At 44.4% G+C, this 19,537-nt stretch overlaps 2 protein-coding genes across 2 annotated transcripts in view; one reads left to right on the forward strand and one right to left on the reverse strand.

Moving 5' to 3' along the window:
• Window positions 1-2,341, reverse strand: part of LRTM1 (leucine rich repeats and transmembrane domains 1) — a 32,159-nt gene extending 29,818 nt beyond the window's left edge. The window contains exon 1 of the mRNA XM_029242175.1: window positions 2,268-2,341. Coding sequence (XP_029098008.1) covers window positions 2,268-2,341 — 74 coding nt within the window. The remainder of the gene's footprint in view (window positions 1-2,267) is intronic.
• The window catches only part of CACNA2D3 (calcium voltage-gated channel auxiliary subunit alpha2delta 3), a 781,826-nt gene that overhangs the window by 677,850 nt on the left and 84,439 nt on the right, over window positions 1-19,537 (forward strand). The window lies entirely within an intron of this gene.

Genomic DNA, 19,537 nt, shown 5'->3' on the forward strand with positions numbered 1-19,537 from the left:
TGTTGGGTTGTTTTCCTGCTGTTTGTGCTATTAACTTGAACTCATTTTTTTTTCTGCTAGTTTCTGTCTTTCTTTTTCGTGTTAAAGGCTCCCCACAAATATGTGTGGCCTAAGTTCTTATTTAGCAGTGAGGCAGCAAAATGCTGATTGAAAATTTCCCCACCAATGGACTTTACTTTTGGGTGAATCGATGGGAACCCAGCCAATTTGGGGAATGGGAATATGCTAGCAACTCTAAGACTCACTGTTGAATGAAAAGAGGTACAGAAGGGGAAGGAAGTAGAAGCAATGTGAGGGACAGAAGCAGTGTGAGGGATAGAAGCAATGTGAGGAACCATTAACAGCAGGAAAGAAGATGAATATAACCATTCCAGTGGATAAGAAAAATTAAAAGTGTAATTTAACAAAGAAGAAAAGCAGGTTCACATGCACTAATGCCTTGCTCCAGAATACCAAAAAATAATGACAGCGGCTATGTGACTTCAGGGAAACTGGCTCCAAACCTAGGAGGAACAGGGGTTTTGCCCAACATTGGAAAAACACCTTGCTTTGCTCTCTTCTTCAATGAATGCAAAGAATCCAATCCTTTCTAAAACAGTTGAAACAAAGGAACAGATAAAAGGTAAGAAATGCGGCTTTGGAAGCAGATGCGGTTTATTAAAAAGAATCCCTGGGACTGTTTAGTCCCCAACTGAGATTACTCTGAAGGAACAGAGCTCGAGGGTGAGTGATCTTCAGCTGTAATTGTAATACTCTGTGGATCAAAATAGTTAAGCATTGTGAAAAATTAATCTGCCTGTGACAGCAGTGCATTTAAGATGATTAGAGTTATCTGGAGAGCCTTAGGCAGGGAATTGGCAGCTCTTTACTCTTGCCTGCTCTAAGCAGTGACAATCCAAGGAGGGTTTCAATGTTTTGTTATAGGATCAATTGGTGAGAGGGGGCGGGGGGATAGTGAGAGAGTTCCAAGGGGACTTTGTGGATCTGAGAACCTGTTGCTGGGGAGGGGACGGTAAATTGCTGGCAGAAGGGTCGTCATTAATCCTTTCTGGAGCCCCATAAGGAAAGTGATCTTCCATTCTAGGGGTTATTATCAGACCGAAGCTAACAATTCTTGTATTCTCACTGTGCACCAGACGCTGTGCTCTATCTGACTTTATCATCCCAGCTTTTACAACCAAGCAGAGGGAGGTTAAACGCTGGATTCTAACCCTGAGCCCACCATTAGTCTGTACTGCCCCTTGACTCTTTCAGTAGACTAAAGGAACAGGAAAAGGGTAATCTTTCAAGCAGTACTAAGGCAAACCTAAGAGACACAAAACAAGGAGCACAAAATGCTGTAGCTGGGGCTTGCTGGACAGGGAGAAAGGAAAGGAGTTGCAGAGTCAGGCTGGGCTACCCATGCAGGGTAGGGCTTTGCAGGAGTCACTGGGGCATTTTTGACCGAAAACCTGCAGGAGAATATTGTGTCTGTGGTACAGCAGCATGGAGCCACAGCATCCTGACTGCTAGATATCCCCCCAAATTGCCTGGTGCCCTGGGGAAGGACCCTACTCACAGTGTGGAGATGGTAGAGACCTAACAGTATGTACTAACAGTATGTAAAGGGAGTCCTCGCTCTGACTGTACCCCATGAAAATAGGATGTCCTCAATCTATCAGCCAGGACTTGGTCCTAGGAACAGAAGCTACTCTAAGTGTTCCAAGTATAAAGGACTTGAATACAGGGAATAAGAAGCTTTTATGATCACTGAAGGGTGGAGAGATGTGGGTCAAGAAGCATCCATGCAGATGGCTCTTAAGAATTCACATGGGAGCTGCCTCAAACTTCACATCTGCCAGCACATCTGCCTGCAACTGCCTCCAAAGCCACATGGCGTCTGTCTCTTTGCTGCCTCTAAAACTAGTTGACAACTCTCTAGTTGACAAACCCTAATCCAGAGCCACAAATGGAGGAGATTCTGGGAAATGCAGTCCTAGCTTTTCTTCTTCAGTGCAGGACAGGCCTCCTAAGGAGGAGGTGGTGATGTCAACTTGAATATCACCCACCAAGCTAAGTGGTTCTCTCACTGTATCAACTCATACCCTGGCTCAGTAAAAACTGTAAGATTCTTGATAATTGCCCATGACAAGAAATGAGAATACTCCTGAAAGGTTAGCAACCAGGCCCTTCATGCAGATGCACGTGTTTGCCTTCTTCATTATCCAGTGTGGTTACTGAGAGCAGTTAAAGGGCTTTGAGTGTTCAACTGGTCTAGGAAAAGGTACCATGTTTCCTGTAAAGGTTCTACTATGAGCCCCAGCATGGTCATGCTGACCTGGCACCACTCAACGATGGCCATGGTTGCGTGGGGAGCTGCATTGGGTAGATGGTGAGGCTCCCTAGGAAGGAGTACCAGGATTCATTAGTTATTCTTGACGTGAAGTCAGGAAGGGCAGCATGCATGCCACAGATTTGCCTTCCATGTCAGTGATTGGATTTGCCTGCAAGGGGGTGCTTATGTGATGAATCTCTGTACATAAAGATAAGTTGCCCATCTCCCATCAGAAGGAAACACCAACCTAGACTACAGCTGTATTTGTCAGGCTGCCATCCATTGCAAGCAACAAAAATCAAACTTGACGTCGCTTTAAGCAAAATCAGTAAATTAAAGGAAGTTAATTATTTGATTGGTTGGGGTGGGTGGATGTTCATTGTTCCTTAACTAAAAAGTCCAAAGCTATATCTGGCTTCAGATACAGTTGGATCCAGGGCTCAGCTGAAGTCACCAGTGTTCTTAGTTTGTTGTTTCACTTGTCTTTGTGTCAGCCCAGTTCTCAAGCAGACCCTCTTCATGCTGTGCCTCCAGCACTCATCTGATCAGCTTGGCAGACTCGGTGGAGAAAAGCCTCCTCTTTCCTGAAAGTTTCAGTTCAAAGTTCTGGGGCTGGCTCTCACTGGCAAAGCGCGGGTAGATGGCCATCACTATGACGGAGGAGGGGAGGGTGCATTCCTGTGCCTGTGGAGTGGGGGGCAAACCCTATGCAAACCATATGGACTGAAATTGGAGGCAGGACATGTCCCTAAAGGAAATAGTGTGGGTGTGGGTAAGGGGAGTGGGGCTCTTCAACCCCTCACCCAAAAAAGGGACATGCATGCCCAGCTGGCAGAAGCAACAGCTGTATGTTATTCCAGCCCAGCTGGAGTTAGAATCAGTCTGGGCCATCTCTGAATCATCTCAGTCAAGTTGCTAGCTTCTTTGGACTTCTAGTTACTCATTTGTGTAATAAGTAGGTTGGGTTCAATGGTCCACTCCACCATTCCAACTCTAAACTTGTGCTAATCTGTCCATCTATGCCACAACCAAATGGACTGCACTGGGATCGGGGTCCATTAGCAACATTCTCAGCAAGTGGATGGGTTACTTATTTCAGGCCTCCTTGTGCTGTAAAGCAGCAAAAAGCAGCCTGAAAAATCTCCCAATGTTTTTGGTCGGGGTCTGAGAAAAGTTCAGAGTGGGTTTTGAAGGGACACACTCCACAGAAGCAACCATGGTCTCTGCCACAGACACATCCATCCTACTGGATCCTAGATAGAAGATTTCTTTTGCCTGCAATTCTCTTGGAAAAAGGGCCCCCGCCAAACTCATCTGGTGTGCTGTGCTCTGGGTAGAAGTAATTGCTTTTATGGGGCATTATTCACGTCTAGTCTACCTGAGGGCCACCTCAAATAATGTTTCTCTAGCTATTAAAGGCTTTATCACGCATGAAGCCTCTCTAGTATTTTTCTTTAGGGGAAAAGAAAAAGATTCCTCTTGAAGTTTACCACCTCCAGCGGCAATTTGCTGCCCATTTCAGGGCCATGTTAAGTGGTTGGCACCTGAAAAAAGGGCAGTCTTTTTCTTTTAAGTGCAGCCGGAAAATGGGAGTCATAAGTGAAAGTAGGGAACCAGGAGAAGTATTTCCATGCAGCTGAGGTAGCTTTCTTGTTTTGTTGTGAGCTGGCAAACTTCAACATGCTCAAGCAGTGTTTTGTCAAATTTCTTAAATGCTGAATGTGGCACTGTCCCAAATGAATGTAGATGTTATTTTAGTGCTAGGAGAGATTTATTTTAATGTACAGATGCAGCCACTACAAAGGCCCCTTTTAATCTACTGGGAGCTGTGTTCCTTGCTCTTTTACTCTGTGAAACCCTCCTCCCCATTCTAGGGAAAACTGGTATATGCTGTGAAATTGCAGAGTATTCCCTCCTTCCCTCTTCATCCCCCAAGGCAGTGACATAAGTGCTGACAATAATTAAAATTAAAATGCTTTGTGAAAGAAAAAGCAATTTGCAGGGCTTCATTCCCTTGCACAGCCTGCCTGGAATTCAGAGACAACACTGCTTGATAAAAGAAAACGTACCAGCAACACAGCCCACTTGCCCAGCTCCACACTCAAGCAGAGCAGCCCCAAGAGAAGCATTTCTTTATTTAGGAAATGTTTCCTAGATAGAAAGGAAGCACAGAAGGAGCTGTTCCTTTACTGCTCACCTCCAAGATGGGAAATCCATCCATTGAGCTGAGCCTCAGGTACCAATATCTTGCACCTTGGTGGAGGCCAAAATAAACAGGAAGGGAAGCACAGAGGAAGCCATGGGGACATGTGAGGTTTGGCCCAGCCAAATCTATGCTTTCAAGGCAAGACGAGAGAGGGGAGCTACAGACAAAAGCAAGGAGTTTGAGGGGGTGGGGGTGGGGGGCGTATGTGGTTGGGGGCTGCTCACCAGACTCACTGGCAAAGGAGAAACTGAAGCCAGGACAGTTTTCAGTCCTATCTTACCCAAGGATCCCTCTTCATAATAATTTGGAATATTCACTTTACTATCCCAAAATGAGATGCATGGAAAATATAACCTGTTTCCCTACATGCTGCCCCCCCAAAAAAAATCTATAGAATGCTCCCACTATAATATCAAGAAATAAAAGGAGAGTAGTTTATAGGAGGATAATATATATTTTAGTGTGTAAATGTTTGGGCAGAACTATAAGAAGAGACAGAACGAAGAGGCCAGAAGCTTGCACAGAATCTCTGTAAATGCAATAGCTGCTGTGTGGGCCTCTCAACCACAAACCATGCCTCCTTGGTGATGGGATTCTCTGAAATAGTCACGTTTCAGGCAAAACAGAGTGTATTTGTCTCTCTCTTTCACAGGACTGAGGTTACATTTTTAGAAATTTTCATGTGCAAGACATACTTTGTATTTAGATGTAGAACAGAATTCAGTTCAAGGCCCAGCTATGGATCATGCTTTCCAAGCACATGAATACCAGGCAGAGCACTTGAAGCCCTGAGGGGCATGGAACCATTCTTTGTTGGGGCCTGTCTTGTGAACTGTAGGCCTTCCAGTTACTGTAACGATCAAACTACAAACTTCCAAAACAGTCCCCTAGGGGGTGATGCAGCCCCATGGAGAAGCATGTAGGAAAACGGGCAGCAGGCTCCTGAGTCAGGCTTGTGGTCTCTAATCCCAATTCCATCTGGTTCTAGCAGTTGTGTGGCCCTAGTTAAGTCACTTGACCGCCTGCAGCTTATCTTTAAAATGGAAAAAACATCTTCTCTCTGAGATTGCTGAAAAGTTAAGTGGGATAATGTTAGTTGGGTGCCTGGCCCACAGTGTGTGCCCTGTGTGTCCTCTATTATTGGGACCAGCTCCTGCAGCCCTTCATGTCCTGGGCCATTTCTTCTGTCTGTTTTCTGCTTCCTTAGAGACAAAGGCTGTTGTCTCTGCTCTGAGGTGGGTACGGGTTTCCTTTGGGCCACTGCCTTGTTTCCAAGGAGGCTTCTCTCCTGTCTTCTTTCTTCAGAGAGGGGCAGCAAGCATGAAGGCCTGGAGGCATTGAAAGATGCCAGGAGCCTCTGAGGAACTCTTTTTGGCCTGCAGGAAACTGATCAGTTCACAGGAATTGGAAAGAAAAATTAAAACATAAAGCAAAATGTATGAGAAAATGTGTAGATTTACCAGCCTCATAGTAAGCAAAGTGTTAGTCTTTTCTACAGGGATAGGCTCATTAAATACATATTCTTTTTGAGTAATTTTAGGTGACTCCCTTTAACTCATTCATTTAGATATTTGTTTTTCAACGTCTCTGAAGTCATGAAGATCTGGGTTCAAATCCTAGTTCCTCCAGAGTCCCTCTCAGCTTCTAAACCATGTGGTTGACCTCTAGGTTGACCACTCAGAAACCTTCGTATCCTCAGAATTAAAACAGAGGTGACAGTGACAGTATCTAGCTGTGAGGATTTTATCGAATCTTCAGATTTTACAAACTCTCAGCAGAGCTGCAGATGTTCTGGGTAGTTGTGATTACATCAGGTCCAGCTTGTTTAACTTTTAGCAAAAAAGAGGAAACGTTCCACAGTGGTTTGAAACCCAGGGTCCTTGCAGGTGACATGGAATCTACAAGGAGTCCAGGCCAGGAAATGAAATGAATCTGGGGCCTGTGATAGAGGGTTGGCAGCACCTTAGATTGGTGAGTGATGCACAGTATATCAGTCTTGGAAAAACTGTGTGGAGACTCAGCTACACGTCAGTGCCATGCACGGCATCCTCATTCCAGCCCAAGGTGGCCCTAGAGTCAGTCAGCAGCCCCCTGGGCCTCATTGACAAGCCAGCAGGGAGCCTCGGGCTGCGCCGACTGTCTGCAGCCTTTGGCAGCAGTAGCAGGGCTAGCGGAAGCCAAGTTCCAGTGTCCCAGGATAGGAGCAGGGAAGGCTGACACCTACGAGGACGTCCTGGTGCAGGTCTTTCCTCCGGGCCGCCACATCTCTGGCTTCCCTTTCCAGTCAGATTTTCTTTCCCATGCAGTCAGTTTAGGGGCTGGAGGCAGGGTGGAGAGGGGAGGAACTGGCCCAGTTCCTCCATTATGGCAGTTGCCATAATGTCCTTCCAGCCCTGAGATTCCTCTGGGCCTCAGCTTTGGAGACTGGAGTTCCTCTGTGCCTCCCTTCGCCATGGCCCTAAGCATGGAATGCTTTAGATGAGGGAATGGAGAAGAGCCAGGGTGTGCCAGGAAGCTCTGGGAAGAACGTTGGTAACAACTGTCTTTCAAAGTGTTTTCCCTCAAAGAAAGCACAAGAGGCAACTGATTAACGGCCTAGTGCCTGGAATATAGTGCATTCGCTTGTTCATTCATTCGTTCAGTCAGTCAGCCTTTACTGAAGGCTACTGGGTGCCAAGGAACCTTTGGAGAAAGAATAATTGCCTGAGTTGAGGGGCATTGAGGTCAGGCAGCCTTACTTACCACTGAGGCCTGTCTACAGTGGTCTCTACCCTGCTGAGAGGGATTTGGACTTCCTGCGAAATCAGAGAAGGAAGCACCCACCCTGTCTCCACAGCCCACCCTGGCCCCGCACAGGAACATGACCAGTGCAGTCTGTTCTGAAAGCCAGTTCAGGAACCCAAATGAGAGACTCAAGTATTGCCAAGTATGTGTTTGGGAGCAATTGTTTAATGACAGAAAATGGTTTTTCCATCCTCAACATCTGCCTGGTTAAATTATGGGACAAAACTGGCATCCTTCACCCCATGGCTAATTCCCAAATACTCCAAGCTCTTGAGATTCCAAGAGGTTGGAGGGGGAAAAAAAGGCTTGATTACTCCAAAATGCTGTTCACCCCTCTTGTACTTCCCATTCCCTCTGCCTCCCCGCTCAGAAACACATTGTGTGCAGCTGTTGTGGGAGGACCTAGTCCAGGTTTGCCATGGCCGAACACGTTACCACCCAGGTATTTGGCTTCAGAATGGGGGTCTAGATGGTGAGAGGGAACCAGGCCCAATGGTGTGCTGGTCTTGTCTTTGCAGGCTGCCTTCCCGCATGAGCACACTCAAAAGCACATGGTCTTCCCAGGGCTGTTTCTGTTGTTCTCGTCCTTTCCATGTCAAATGAAATGGAGGCACTGGATAGAGACTGAGATAATGGCCTTGTTGACCCACCATCAAGAGGGCAATTCTGGGGCTTCCCTGGTGGCGCAGTGGCTGAGAGTACGCCTGCGATGCAGGGGACACGGGTTCGTGCCCCCGTCCGGGAAGATCCCACATGCCGCGGAGTGGCTGGGCCCGTGAGCCATGGCCGCTGGGCCTGCGCGTCCGGAGCCTGTGCTCCTCAACGGGAGAGGCCACAACGGTGAGAGGCCCGTGTACCGCAAAAAAAAAAAAGAGGGTAATTCTGCTTCTGAGGAGCTGTCCCCAGAATGCTCACTAGATTTTGTTTGAACCTCCCTGTTAGGCCCTGCTTGTTGTCTGATAGAGACTAGGGAAGTGTACCTTCTTCACTTGCACTGGCCATGCAGGTGGTCTTGGAGTTTTCTCAGACACTTCAAGCTTATTCCCAGCTTGGGGTTTTGCATGTGGCCTAAAATGCTGTCTCCACCGTCCCTGTTCACCAGGTCACTAGGTCCTCATGAATTCCTACTCATCCTATTGGTTCTCCCTCTTTATTGACTGCTTCCCTAATAGTATCTTAAGAGAACAGTAATTCCAAGACATGCCTGGTGAGCAGACAAACATGTTTCATGAAATAATTCATTTACAAGCAAAATCAAAACATGCTGAAATTTACCAAGCTAAAATGATGGGCCCTTGAGGTGGAAAAGATGGACAGTGTCTGGCAAGACACAGATGAGATTGATGTGCCAGTGGAAAAACTCAGGGTTCCAGGCTTCACTCAGCCAGGAGGGATTAGAAACAAGATTGCACCTCACCGTCCAATCCCAAGTGCCCTCTGCTGGGTGGGAGTCCATCATCTCTCACCTGATTCAATGAGTGCTACCAAATCCTAACCAGCCCCTCACACAAACTATACAGCCCACTACCTCCACCTGCAGATATTTCCAAAGCGTGGGTCTGTTCACATCTCACATCCATCCCTTGCTGAGAACCTTTTCATGGCTCTTCATTTCCCTCAGGACAGAGCCCAAGATACCTGGATGGCAAAGGTAGGTCTCCTGAGAGAGAAAACAGTCTAAGAATAGTTGACATCACCATCAGCACAGCATCAAACCGCCTGGTCATTCCTTTGACCTGTATCATAAGTGCCTACCTGGGCTGGGCACTTCTCTAGGTACAGAGAATATAGGTGTAAACAAACAGCCTCTGCCCTCCAGGAGCTTAACGCTAGCTAGGTAGGAATAAAACACAGTAAATAATACATAATATAATTTAATGCCAAATACAGATTAATGCTTTAATAAAAATAAAGCCGGTTTGACTATTGACAAAAAGACCATCAGAAGAGTCCGTAGACCAAGCAAAATCAGGTTTATTCCCTATCTCAGTGAGGGAGAACACCGCCCTGACAGGGTCTTACGAGTGTCCAAGAAAGGGTAGTCAGGCAGGTGTTGATAGGGTTCTGGGGTCTGGGTGGGTCTTCAGTGTGGGGATCTGATCGGGATTGGGTTCCTTTAAGAATGGTGTACCTCTTGAGTCTTGATAAATCCAGAGTTGTTTGATAAGTGAGCAGTTTCTCTAGTTGAGCCCTCTCTTGTTCTTGATCAGTCTGTTGTTCAGATAAGTTGATTTAAGGGAAGTTTCTCAAGTAAATCATAAAGTATTTTTACTGGTTTATAGCCTTATCTTTCTGGGCAAGAATTTTCTGTAGTAAACAGTAAAATCACGAAAGTCATACTGATGGAGGCGACCTTGGTTTCCAGTCCTGATATTTCACTGCAGAACACAAGCTATCTCAGTGCTCTCAGGGCTAAACATGCAACAGAGGTCACCCCAGCTTATTGCCTGGGATGTGCCATGTGACTCTCAGTGTAGGATTGCCAGATTTAGTAAATCAGAAATTTTTATCTGGCAACCCTATCAGAGTGCTGTGAATTTTTCAATGAATTGTCTGTATATTAATTCTAGATTTTCAGCTTCTCCTGCAGCATCAGAATAACTTGCAGGATCCAGAAGGTATTCCCACAAGGCATCAGCTGAGCTGAGATGCTCACTTGACTCCAGCACAGGGTGGTCTCTCATCCACCACAGTTCCCATCCAGTCCTGGAGGGATCTGAGTTTTGGGGGGTCTGAATGGACTCAGAATCCCTAGGATGAGCTGGGTGTGCTTGGACAAGTCCCTTTCCTTCTCTGTGCCCTGGAACATAAGCTGGAGAATCAGAGTAACTGGACACCCTCCTCCAGCTCCGTGAACTGTCCATGTGAATTTTTTTTTTATTGACGTATATTTGATTTACAATATTGTGTGAGTTTCAGGTGAATAGCAAAGTGATTCAGTTATATATATATTTTTTTCAGATTATTTTCCATTGTAGGTTATTACAAGATATTGAATATACTTCCCTGTGCTAAACAGTAAATCCTTGTTGCTTATCTATTTTATGTATAGTAGTTGTTTGTATCTGTTAATCCCGTACTCCTATTTTATCCCTTCCCTTCCTCCCTTTCCCCTTTGGTAACCATAAGTTTATTTCCTAGGTCTGTGAGTCTCTTTTTTTTGTTTTTTTTGCGGTACGCGGGCCTCTCACTGTTGTGGCCTCTCCTGTTGCGGAGCACAGGCTCCGGACGCGCAGGCTCAGCGGCCATGGCTCACGGGCCTAGTCGCTCCGCGGCATGTGAGATCTTCCTGGACCGGGGCACGAACCCGTGTCCCCTGCATCGGCAGGCGGACTCTCAACCACCGCGCCACCAGTGAAACCCTGTTTCTGTTTTGTATGTAGATTCATTTGTATTATTTTTTAGATTCCACATATAAGTGATATCATATAATATTTGTCTTTCACTGGTTGACTTCACTTAGTTTGATATTCTCTAGGTCCATCTCTATTGCTGCAGATGGCAATATTTCATTCTTTTTTATGGCTGAGTAATAGTCCAGTGTGTGTGTGTGTGTGTGTGTGTGTGTGTGTGTGTGTGTGTGCGCGCGCGCGCGCCACATCTTCTTAAACCAAATCATCTGTAGATGGACACTTGGTTGTTTCTATGTCTTGACTATTCTAAATAGTGCAGTTATGAACATTGGGGTGTGTGTATCTTTTCGAATTAGTGTTTTCTTTTTTTCTAAGTATATACCCAGGAGTGGAATTGCTGGATCATATGGTAGCTCTATTTTTAGTTTTTTAAAGAATCTCCATACTGTTCTCCGTAGTGGTTGCACCAGTTTACATTCTCGTGTGGATGTTTTAGTGCTGCTTTGCATTGAATACAGTCATCAACATCCAGCTCAGAGGTGTTTGGCAAATATATGTGACCATTCTATTATGGGTTTTGAAATGTTTGGAAATGTGACCCCTGATTTTGTTATAATCTCTTTGGTAACTGTTATTAGGTGGTGACCTAATAAGAAATTATTAACTGGGGAGCTATAATTTGGAAACTTATAATTTTCTTAATGGACATTGATTTGCGTAACCCCGATTAAAATACAGTGAAGCCTGAGGCTTATTAAATGTTTTATTCTGAAAGTTTGAAAGGATGGGAATTGACTCTAAAAATGTACTGGCTTGAAAACCTTATTGAAATAATATTATTTGAAGAGTTTTGTGAGCATAAAATGATCTGACAAAAACTATTCGATGCCAGCTTCAGTGGCTTCAGAAAGCTGAGGGAATATAGGTTTCTTCAGATGAAGTCTGGAAAAATGCTTCCAGATTACCTCAGGGGTGAAAAGAAAATTATTATTCCATTCCACAGCCCTGCTAATTCTTTTCAACATTGATTCTGTCAAGTAATTAGAATCTAAATGGAGGAAACATTCATAATTGTCATTTATTGTACTTTACCAAAGGTGACTGCTCCCAAGAAGCTCTGACAGGACAAAAACAAAGTGACTACAAAAGAAATGTGTAGGCGAAGGGATCAGGCCTTCCTACACACACATTCCCAGAAGCCAGTCACAGACAGTGAGTGGGGATGGTTCCAGATTAAAACAGATCTCTGCAGCTATGAGTCTTCAAAGAAAATCTGCTGCTATCGTGTTGTCAATCAAGCGATAATGAGTCCTGTTTCCCTCCCTCTCTCTCACCACAGACATATATCATGTAGCTCTTTGTTACTTAAAAGCATGTATAAGAAAGATTACCCCCCTCCACCCCAATACCACAGGGTATACTTCAGAAGTGAAATATGCAATCGGTGAGGGGTTTATATTTAAAATGCCTCCTCCCCTTTTATCATTGTATTTCTTCACTCGGCATAGGCTAAAATATGAGGTGTGCCTGTTCCTGTGAGAATGTTTTTTTTTCCCCTAATTTCTGAAATAATACCATACCTTGGAGATTAATGTTCAGGCTTTACCAAGATTATAATAAACAAATAGTGGCTTTGATCTAAATATTTTTCAAAAGGTTGTTGCTGATCATTCTCCCGTCCCTATAATCTTTTAAGAAAGCCTTTGGACTTGCCAGTCTGACACCCAGGGGGGCATAAATGCAGCTGCCTCTTCTTCCCCCTCGTCTCCATGAGGATACTCTGTTCTCAGTTTCGTCCAAATTAGTCCCAGGATTTCAGTTGTGTTTTTTGTCCAACATTCCATCATGCAAATCATTAAAATCTTCACATGAAATATTTAACAGATGAGTTATGTCATAATTCACATTACAGTTTTAAACTGTTATTCATGTGGCAAGTCATTTATCCTGGACATTAGCAGACCCCTGGAATGGGCTTGTATTTGATGTAAGGAAGGTTAGAGTTCTTTTCCTCAGCGCTCCAGGACAGTGGCCTTTTCCCAAACCCCCAGTTAATCATGAAATATTCCAAAAAAGTGACATTCAGATTCATTGTTAGTTCTACTTGCAATTAACTATTTTGAAAACAAAGAGAAGAAAACATTTAAACAAATGTGGCTTGGCTAGCAGCTATTACAGTTGACCGTTAATTAAGGCAAGTTGTAATCCAAATGTGCCGTGCCTTGTTCCTGTCACTGCAAGCCATCGTTGCTGTTGGGCACAAAGGAATGAAAATTCAGGGACTCTGTCAGAGGCGGGCTGAGGACAAGGTGGGAGATATTAACCCAGCTGTGTAAAAAGAGCCACTACCCTGCTTAAGAAATATGACCAGAAAGGAGCTCATTTTCTAGTAGAGAAAATGTATGGCCAGCATGTACTTGTAGAATTTGGATTTTAAGAAAACTTGTTCCACTCCTAAGTGATGAAATACAAAGGAAATCCTTAGCATGTATTTTATTTATTAACTTATTAGAGTTTTATTTTCTCTAATAAGGAGAAGGTTTTCTACCATATTCCTACCCATGAATTGGAATTGGAATCTATTAGAAGAAAACACTCCTGTTTGTGGGCCAAGCCAGCCCAGGGGAGCCTGAGCACTGGAATGAAATAATTGTCCCCATGCTGCCAGCAGTAGCCAGTCAGTTGAGAAGCTTTGTGACCAGGTAGCCTGGCTGATGAGCACATGGAGCTGACGGTGACAGTATCAGGGACAAAACCCTCTTGGATTCTATACGCTGACCTATCTAACCTTGTCCTGAGTGTGCATGGATAATCACAATTCCAGAGGGGTGAGTGATGGGATTTGAGGAGCGGAGCACACCTTTCATTAATCCTGAAGGGGAAAAAACCCATTTCAAGCTTGCTCAGCTGGAAAGGAATCTTTGCCTTCTGTTTTCTGCTTCATTTTGCCAGTGCTCACACGGCCTTTCCCCCCTTCTAAGGTATTATAATTTTGTAGAGTGTTTACCCACCAACATTACATCCTAAGGGACCTTGGTAGCAGTGACAATATGGATTTATCGTGGATGAATCTTCTGTTCAGTGTCAATATATTGGCACAAAAGGTGTACTTGGTGGTGAAATACAAGCAAAAAGGATTAAAAACCAGAAACAAATCATCACATGAATGTTGACAACACTGTCAACCCTTTAGAGTGTTCTGATACACATCCTTTTATTTTGTATCATTTATCCCCATCCCACGAAAGTCCTGTTCAGAAGCTAGAGCCAGTGTGATTCTCTTCGTAGAGACAGAGAAGTGAAATGATGTACCCATGAGCACTCAGCTGTCTTAGAAACAGTGTTCACAACCAGAGCTCTTGATAAACACTTTCCTGGTTATAATTTGTTGATGGCGGCAGGATTGTTTTTCTGTCTTCTGGATGAGCTCTCTATGTGTATGTGAATATATCGCATGGCTGGAGAACTGGGCAAATGGAGGTAGGGGTGTTTTGTGTGAGCTTGCGTGCCAGGCGTGGTGAGCACTGTTTTACAAACCGGATTTGTGCTCCTAGGGGTAAGTTGCCAGTTGAGGCCAAGCCCACAGAAAATTATTTCTAAATGAATACAATATGAAAAAGTTATTTTATTTCTAATTTTACATGTAACATTGTTCTTTGGTGAGTCTCGGATTACACTTGAATGCATGTCTATTAACCTGATATGAGATGCATGCATGATTTCATCTTGAATGCATTTGAATATAATAGCACTGGAAATGTAATTTGTATTTTCAAATTTTATAAAGCAAAATAAATAAATCTTGAGGGTGGTAGCCACATTGAGCATATTGCATTGATTTCTTTGGGTTTCTCTCAAACTAATTACCATCTTCCCCTTGCAAATCCAGGTCTTCTCACACGGGCAAGTCTGTCTGCTCTAGATTCTCCATACCTAAGCCATCCTCATTTCTTTCACCTCCAGGTAGTGGGTAGCATGGACGGGTCTGTGGGAAACGTTAACTTTCATCCTCAAGGGACACCAGTGTCCACTTCCTCTCTGTGTTCCTTCCTGTTATCAGTGATGACTGTACAATTAAACTCTCTGTGATGATGAAAATGTTCTGGATCTGTTGGGTCCAGTATAGTAGCCACTAGCCTCATGTGGCTATTGAGCAGTTAATATGTGGCTAGTGCAACTTAGGAACTAAATTATTACTTTTATTTAATTTTGATTTAAATAGCTACATGTAGCTACTGGCCACCAATTTGGACAACATAGGACTGCAGCATGTGAGGTCAGCTGTTGGTCCCAATTCCAGTGCACTAATCACTGACATTGTGCAAATGAAGTGCCATTGTGTTTTGGTGCTTGGATCATGCTCGACTCCGTCAGCTCTGAATATCCTGAAGTATGATCCTCTCTTCAGCGATTTGAGTGCCCTCCCCAGGCCTCCATCCATGGCTGTTGCATCCCTTCTGTCTTCATTTCAATACATTCACCACCTGTCACGTATCTGGTTTCTGATAAACATGGGACGAAGAGAGGGAGCGGAAAAGTAGGTAGGAAGGAAGTTAGAGAGTTGGGCAAAGAGGAAGACTGGAAGGAAGATATTTCATGGAAGCTCTGTGGTCTGTATTGCTGAGCTGAAAATCTGTACTCAGGCATACTTTAGAGTATTGAGGTATGTTACGGCAACAGTAACCTGACTAATTCAAAGCAAATTATGAGGTGTCAGTGCTCCAGATGCATGAGTATTTCATATGAAAGGCTCTGGGGCTCTTTGGGATGACAATTCTCATAACGATGATTTTGCTTTTTTGATGGTTTCCAAAGACCATCCTAGTATCTTAAGGTCATTGTCCTAGGAGGCTCACACGATATTGGGGTTCTGGGAAGGGTCCCCAGGGATACTTTCTTCTGGGTCAGTTCTGCTCCTGGGAGGCGAGTAAGGAACCACCAGATGCAGTCATGGAAAAGGGACTCTGTCTCCATCCTTGTGTTGAAAGTTCCTAGCAGGGAGCCGGGGAGCCTTTATAATCAAATGGAAGTGAGGAGCACTGTGAACTCCAGGAGAAATATGTTGATGATTTTCTGGACTGTCTAAAAAATTTCAAACCCCAGGAATGGTGTTTTAATTTTCTGCATTCTCTTTGGGACTTGGGTTTCGCTAAAGCATTTTCAGTCCTTGTTTTTCTTATTAAATTAGCAGGATTGACTTGAATCAGAATATACCGTTATGGCTTGAAATGTTGAAAGAACAAAATAGACGGGCATGACAAATATCTCAGGTTCCATTTGGGATGTGTGGGGGATGGGAGAAGAGAGGAGGAGTTGTTGAAGTAATGATGATCTTTTTTCTGATAAAAGTTGAAAACAGGAAAAATAAAACTGGAACAAAACAAAGGAAAATAGCAAGAGGAAGCTAAATTTCTGTTTGTGGAAGCTTGTATTTGTTTTTCTGAATAGAATTAGCCATAGGAATGCCCTTAAGCGTTTTTGTTTGTTTGTGGAGGGGATTTTTTATTCTGGTTTTTTGGTGTTTGCTTGTTTGTTTGTTTTTTTACTTTAAATCAATTTGTACTTAAGAGATAATTAGCCAAATGCACCCAGTGGCTGTGGCTGCCTGACTCACCTCACTCTCCTATCTCCCACTGTCCGGGCCATTTCCTAGTCGTTCCTGTTCAGGGCTTTCATTGTGGACTTTCTAAAATTTAGATCTGAGGTCCTTTGACTTTTCTACTTAAATATCTTAAATGGCTCCTCAGACCCTAAAGCAGGTGTCAGCAAACTTTTTCTGTAAATGGCCAAGCAGTAAGTATTTTAGGCTATGTGGGCCATCCAGCCTCTGTTGCAACTACTCAGCACTGCTGTTGTACCAGACAGTACGTAAACACATAAGGGTGCCTGTGTGCCAGTAAAACTTTATTGATAAAAAGAGGCTAAATTTGGCCCTTGGGCCAACTCTTGGCCTACAGGATACTCTTCAGGTGTGTTGGCCTGACATTCAAGACCATTTTCCATTTGACCTCAGCCTGCACAACCATCTCCCCCACTCACATTCTTTCAAGCCTCAGAAGACAGTATGGTCTTTGGAAAGGCTCCATCCTTTTGCCTGTGCTGTTTCTGCACTTGATTCTCATCTTTCCTCTGTTCTTACTTTTTCTATGAGTTAGATCTCCATGCTTTATCTTACACAAAGTTCTTACCGATTCCCCCAGGCCAAGTCTGCCCCATCCTCTGTGCCCCATAGTTCTCTGTTTAAGCCTCTGATGTTGCTTTTACCACGTGGCCACTCCCCACATAGACTCTGAGGGAGCATGTGGTCTCATTCCCCTTAGCACCCAGCTTAGAGCTTGGCATAGAAAGCGCCACTGAACAAATGGTCATGACATTGACCCACCAATGGGCTTGTGAATCTCTTAATCATAGAGAAGTATATTAACTTGTAGGTGAACGTACTACAAACCCGGAAGTGGGAAACCATGGGCCAGAGTTGCTGGAAGGGATGTGGGCAACAAAAAACACAGCCAGGGCAAAATGGAGCAGATCCATTATAATCAAGACTGTCTGGGAGTCCTTTGGCATCGACCTCATGGCCCAGACAGGGAGTGAGTGAGGAGTGAGGAAGTAGTGTCTAGTTTAGAGCATCAGGACCAGGGAGAGGATGCAGCCTGCTGGAGGGAGATCAGAGAGCAGCAGCCTGCATGATTAATGGGATGGAGGGACTGACTCATGAAGCAAGATTAAAGCACTGTGAGGAGCTGGAATACAGACCGAAAGGGGCAGATGATAGCAGGCTGCAAGTATGTGAGATGGATAAACACCCAGGAGGGAGCAGCTAGCTTCATTAGAGAGGTGAAAACAGGGCCTCCATCAGAGAATGGGAAGGGTGCTCAGAAAGGGCATGGGTGACTGACAGGGGAACTCAGTAGACAATGGGTAGGCCAGGGGCAGCTCTGGGTTGCTGGGAATAGAAACACCATAGAAAGGTCACCGTGGGGTGACTCTCTCAAGGAACCCTCTGCTTTTATCCTGTTGTGTCTCGAAGCCTGCCGTGGCTGTTGACCTTGGCCTGCAGAGATACACACGGAGGAAGAGAAAACTCGTTTTCCTCCCTCCCCTTAGATACCAGTGATTGAACGTCACAACAGTTTTAAGGCCTTCTGCTCTGAGGTCAGCTTTCTCTCATCCCTCCCTGTGTTTGGTAGAACCAGAGATACTTGCCTCAAGCCCCTTCTTAAGTCCAGGTCAGGCTCTTACCTCTGCCTGCTGGTGGATCTGACTAAAAACCCAGCCAGCACTTTGGTTTATAGCTTCCTCAGTTGGTTCATCTCCAATAGGGATATGGATCGTCAGGCATTTTGGAAGACAAGATTCATTTGAAACTGCAGTGAACAGCCTTCAGGCTTCAATATCAGCCTCCTTCAGGTACTCTCTGAAATTTTCTCCAGGGCTAGGAAGAGCAGTTTATGCTATAGTCTGACCAAATGGCCCATATCGTGGTAGGTCCTCCATAGCCAACTTGCTATCTGCAGTAAGGCCTGTGGAGTAGCCTAGCTCAGCCCCGGCTGCACATTCAGATCACCTGAGGTGCTTTTTAAACATACCCATGCCTAGGCTCCACTCCCAGAAATTCTGATTTAAATGGTCTTAGTGTGGAGGGGGAAGGCACCAGGCATCAGAATGTGTTTTTGAAGTCCCCCAGATGGTTCTAATGTGTTGAGAACTGCCACTGAAAAACCTTTATTCAGGTATGATTATAATTCACACTGACGTTTATCTATCTATCTATCCATCCATCCATCTACTGACTATACTATCACCTGAACAGTTTTTCTAAAAAAGCAATCATTTACCAGTGAGTCATCTATGTGCTTGGCACCTTGCTGGAGGCAGGGATCCAGTAGGGAGCAACAACATGTCCCTGTCCCTGGGGAGCTTGTGCTCCGGAAGATGGAAGACACTTTGGGCAAAGCGGGATGAACCCAGAGTGCTGAAATGGTGCATTTCAGAGTCTTCCATTCTGCATGTTACAGCCATGCTTAGCTCTACTCTTACCCTAGAGTCTGACATTCTAAGTGCAAAGATAGAGGATGAGTCTCTCTAAGTGTACATATCCCAGTTAACTTTGACTCTCAGGTCTTGCTCCAACAATTTGTTTAGGAAGTAGAAATGCACTTGGAACTTATAAGGGTAACAGCCCAAGACCTTCATAAATCTTCAAGTTCCAGAAGCCAGCAGAAGAATGTTTACCCAAGGTGGGAGTTGGTGGGGGGCATCTAACATGGTGGCCACATAAAAGTATATGAGTGAACTTGGTTTTTCTTTGTTGTTGTTGTTGTTGTTGTTGTTTTGGTAATTGTGTATCTCTTTTGATAGGTATTATTATGTAGATTGAAGTTACTGTAGGTATTTCAGCAAAAGAAAAAACATGTGGAAAGATAAACAACAATACTGGTGGTGTAAGGATATGGCAAAAATTGGGGAAGTTGTGTGCAATGGACTGAAGTTTGCAAAACTGCCCAGGGCTAAATGGTGTCCCTTGGGGAGTGCAGTGTGTCCAGCACAGAGTCTCATTCTTTCTTTCCATCTCCTCTAAAGTTTTCTCACCATCTGACGAGCTTTTTTCCCTGACTTGAGTACTTTCGAAAATGGTTTCAAGAGTTACTTTGTCTTGACTTCATAGAGAGAAATATTCTGAGCTTGTTCATTGCCTAGTTCTGAGGCTCCACCGAATTCTTCTTCCCAGAGTTTCAAATCACTTTCTTAACCTCTTCCATTTCTGCACATTTCTCTTACTAGAAGTAGCATTCACTGTTGCCTTAGGGAACTTTCCACAGACAAGCAAAGAACTATATAATTCCACCAGAGTTCCTGGGGAGAGAAGATCACTGAGAT

The sequence above is a fragment of the Monodon monoceros genome, unplaced genomic scaffold (genome assembly GCF_005190385.1).
Source record: "Monodon monoceros isolate NGI ecotype Baffin Bay Population unplaced genomic scaffold, NGI_Narwhal_1 Super_Scaffold_3, whole genome shotgun sequence".
In the NCBI taxonomy this organism is placed as follows: Eukaryota; Metazoa; Chordata; class Mammalia; order Artiodactyla; family Monodontidae; genus Monodon; species Monodon monoceros.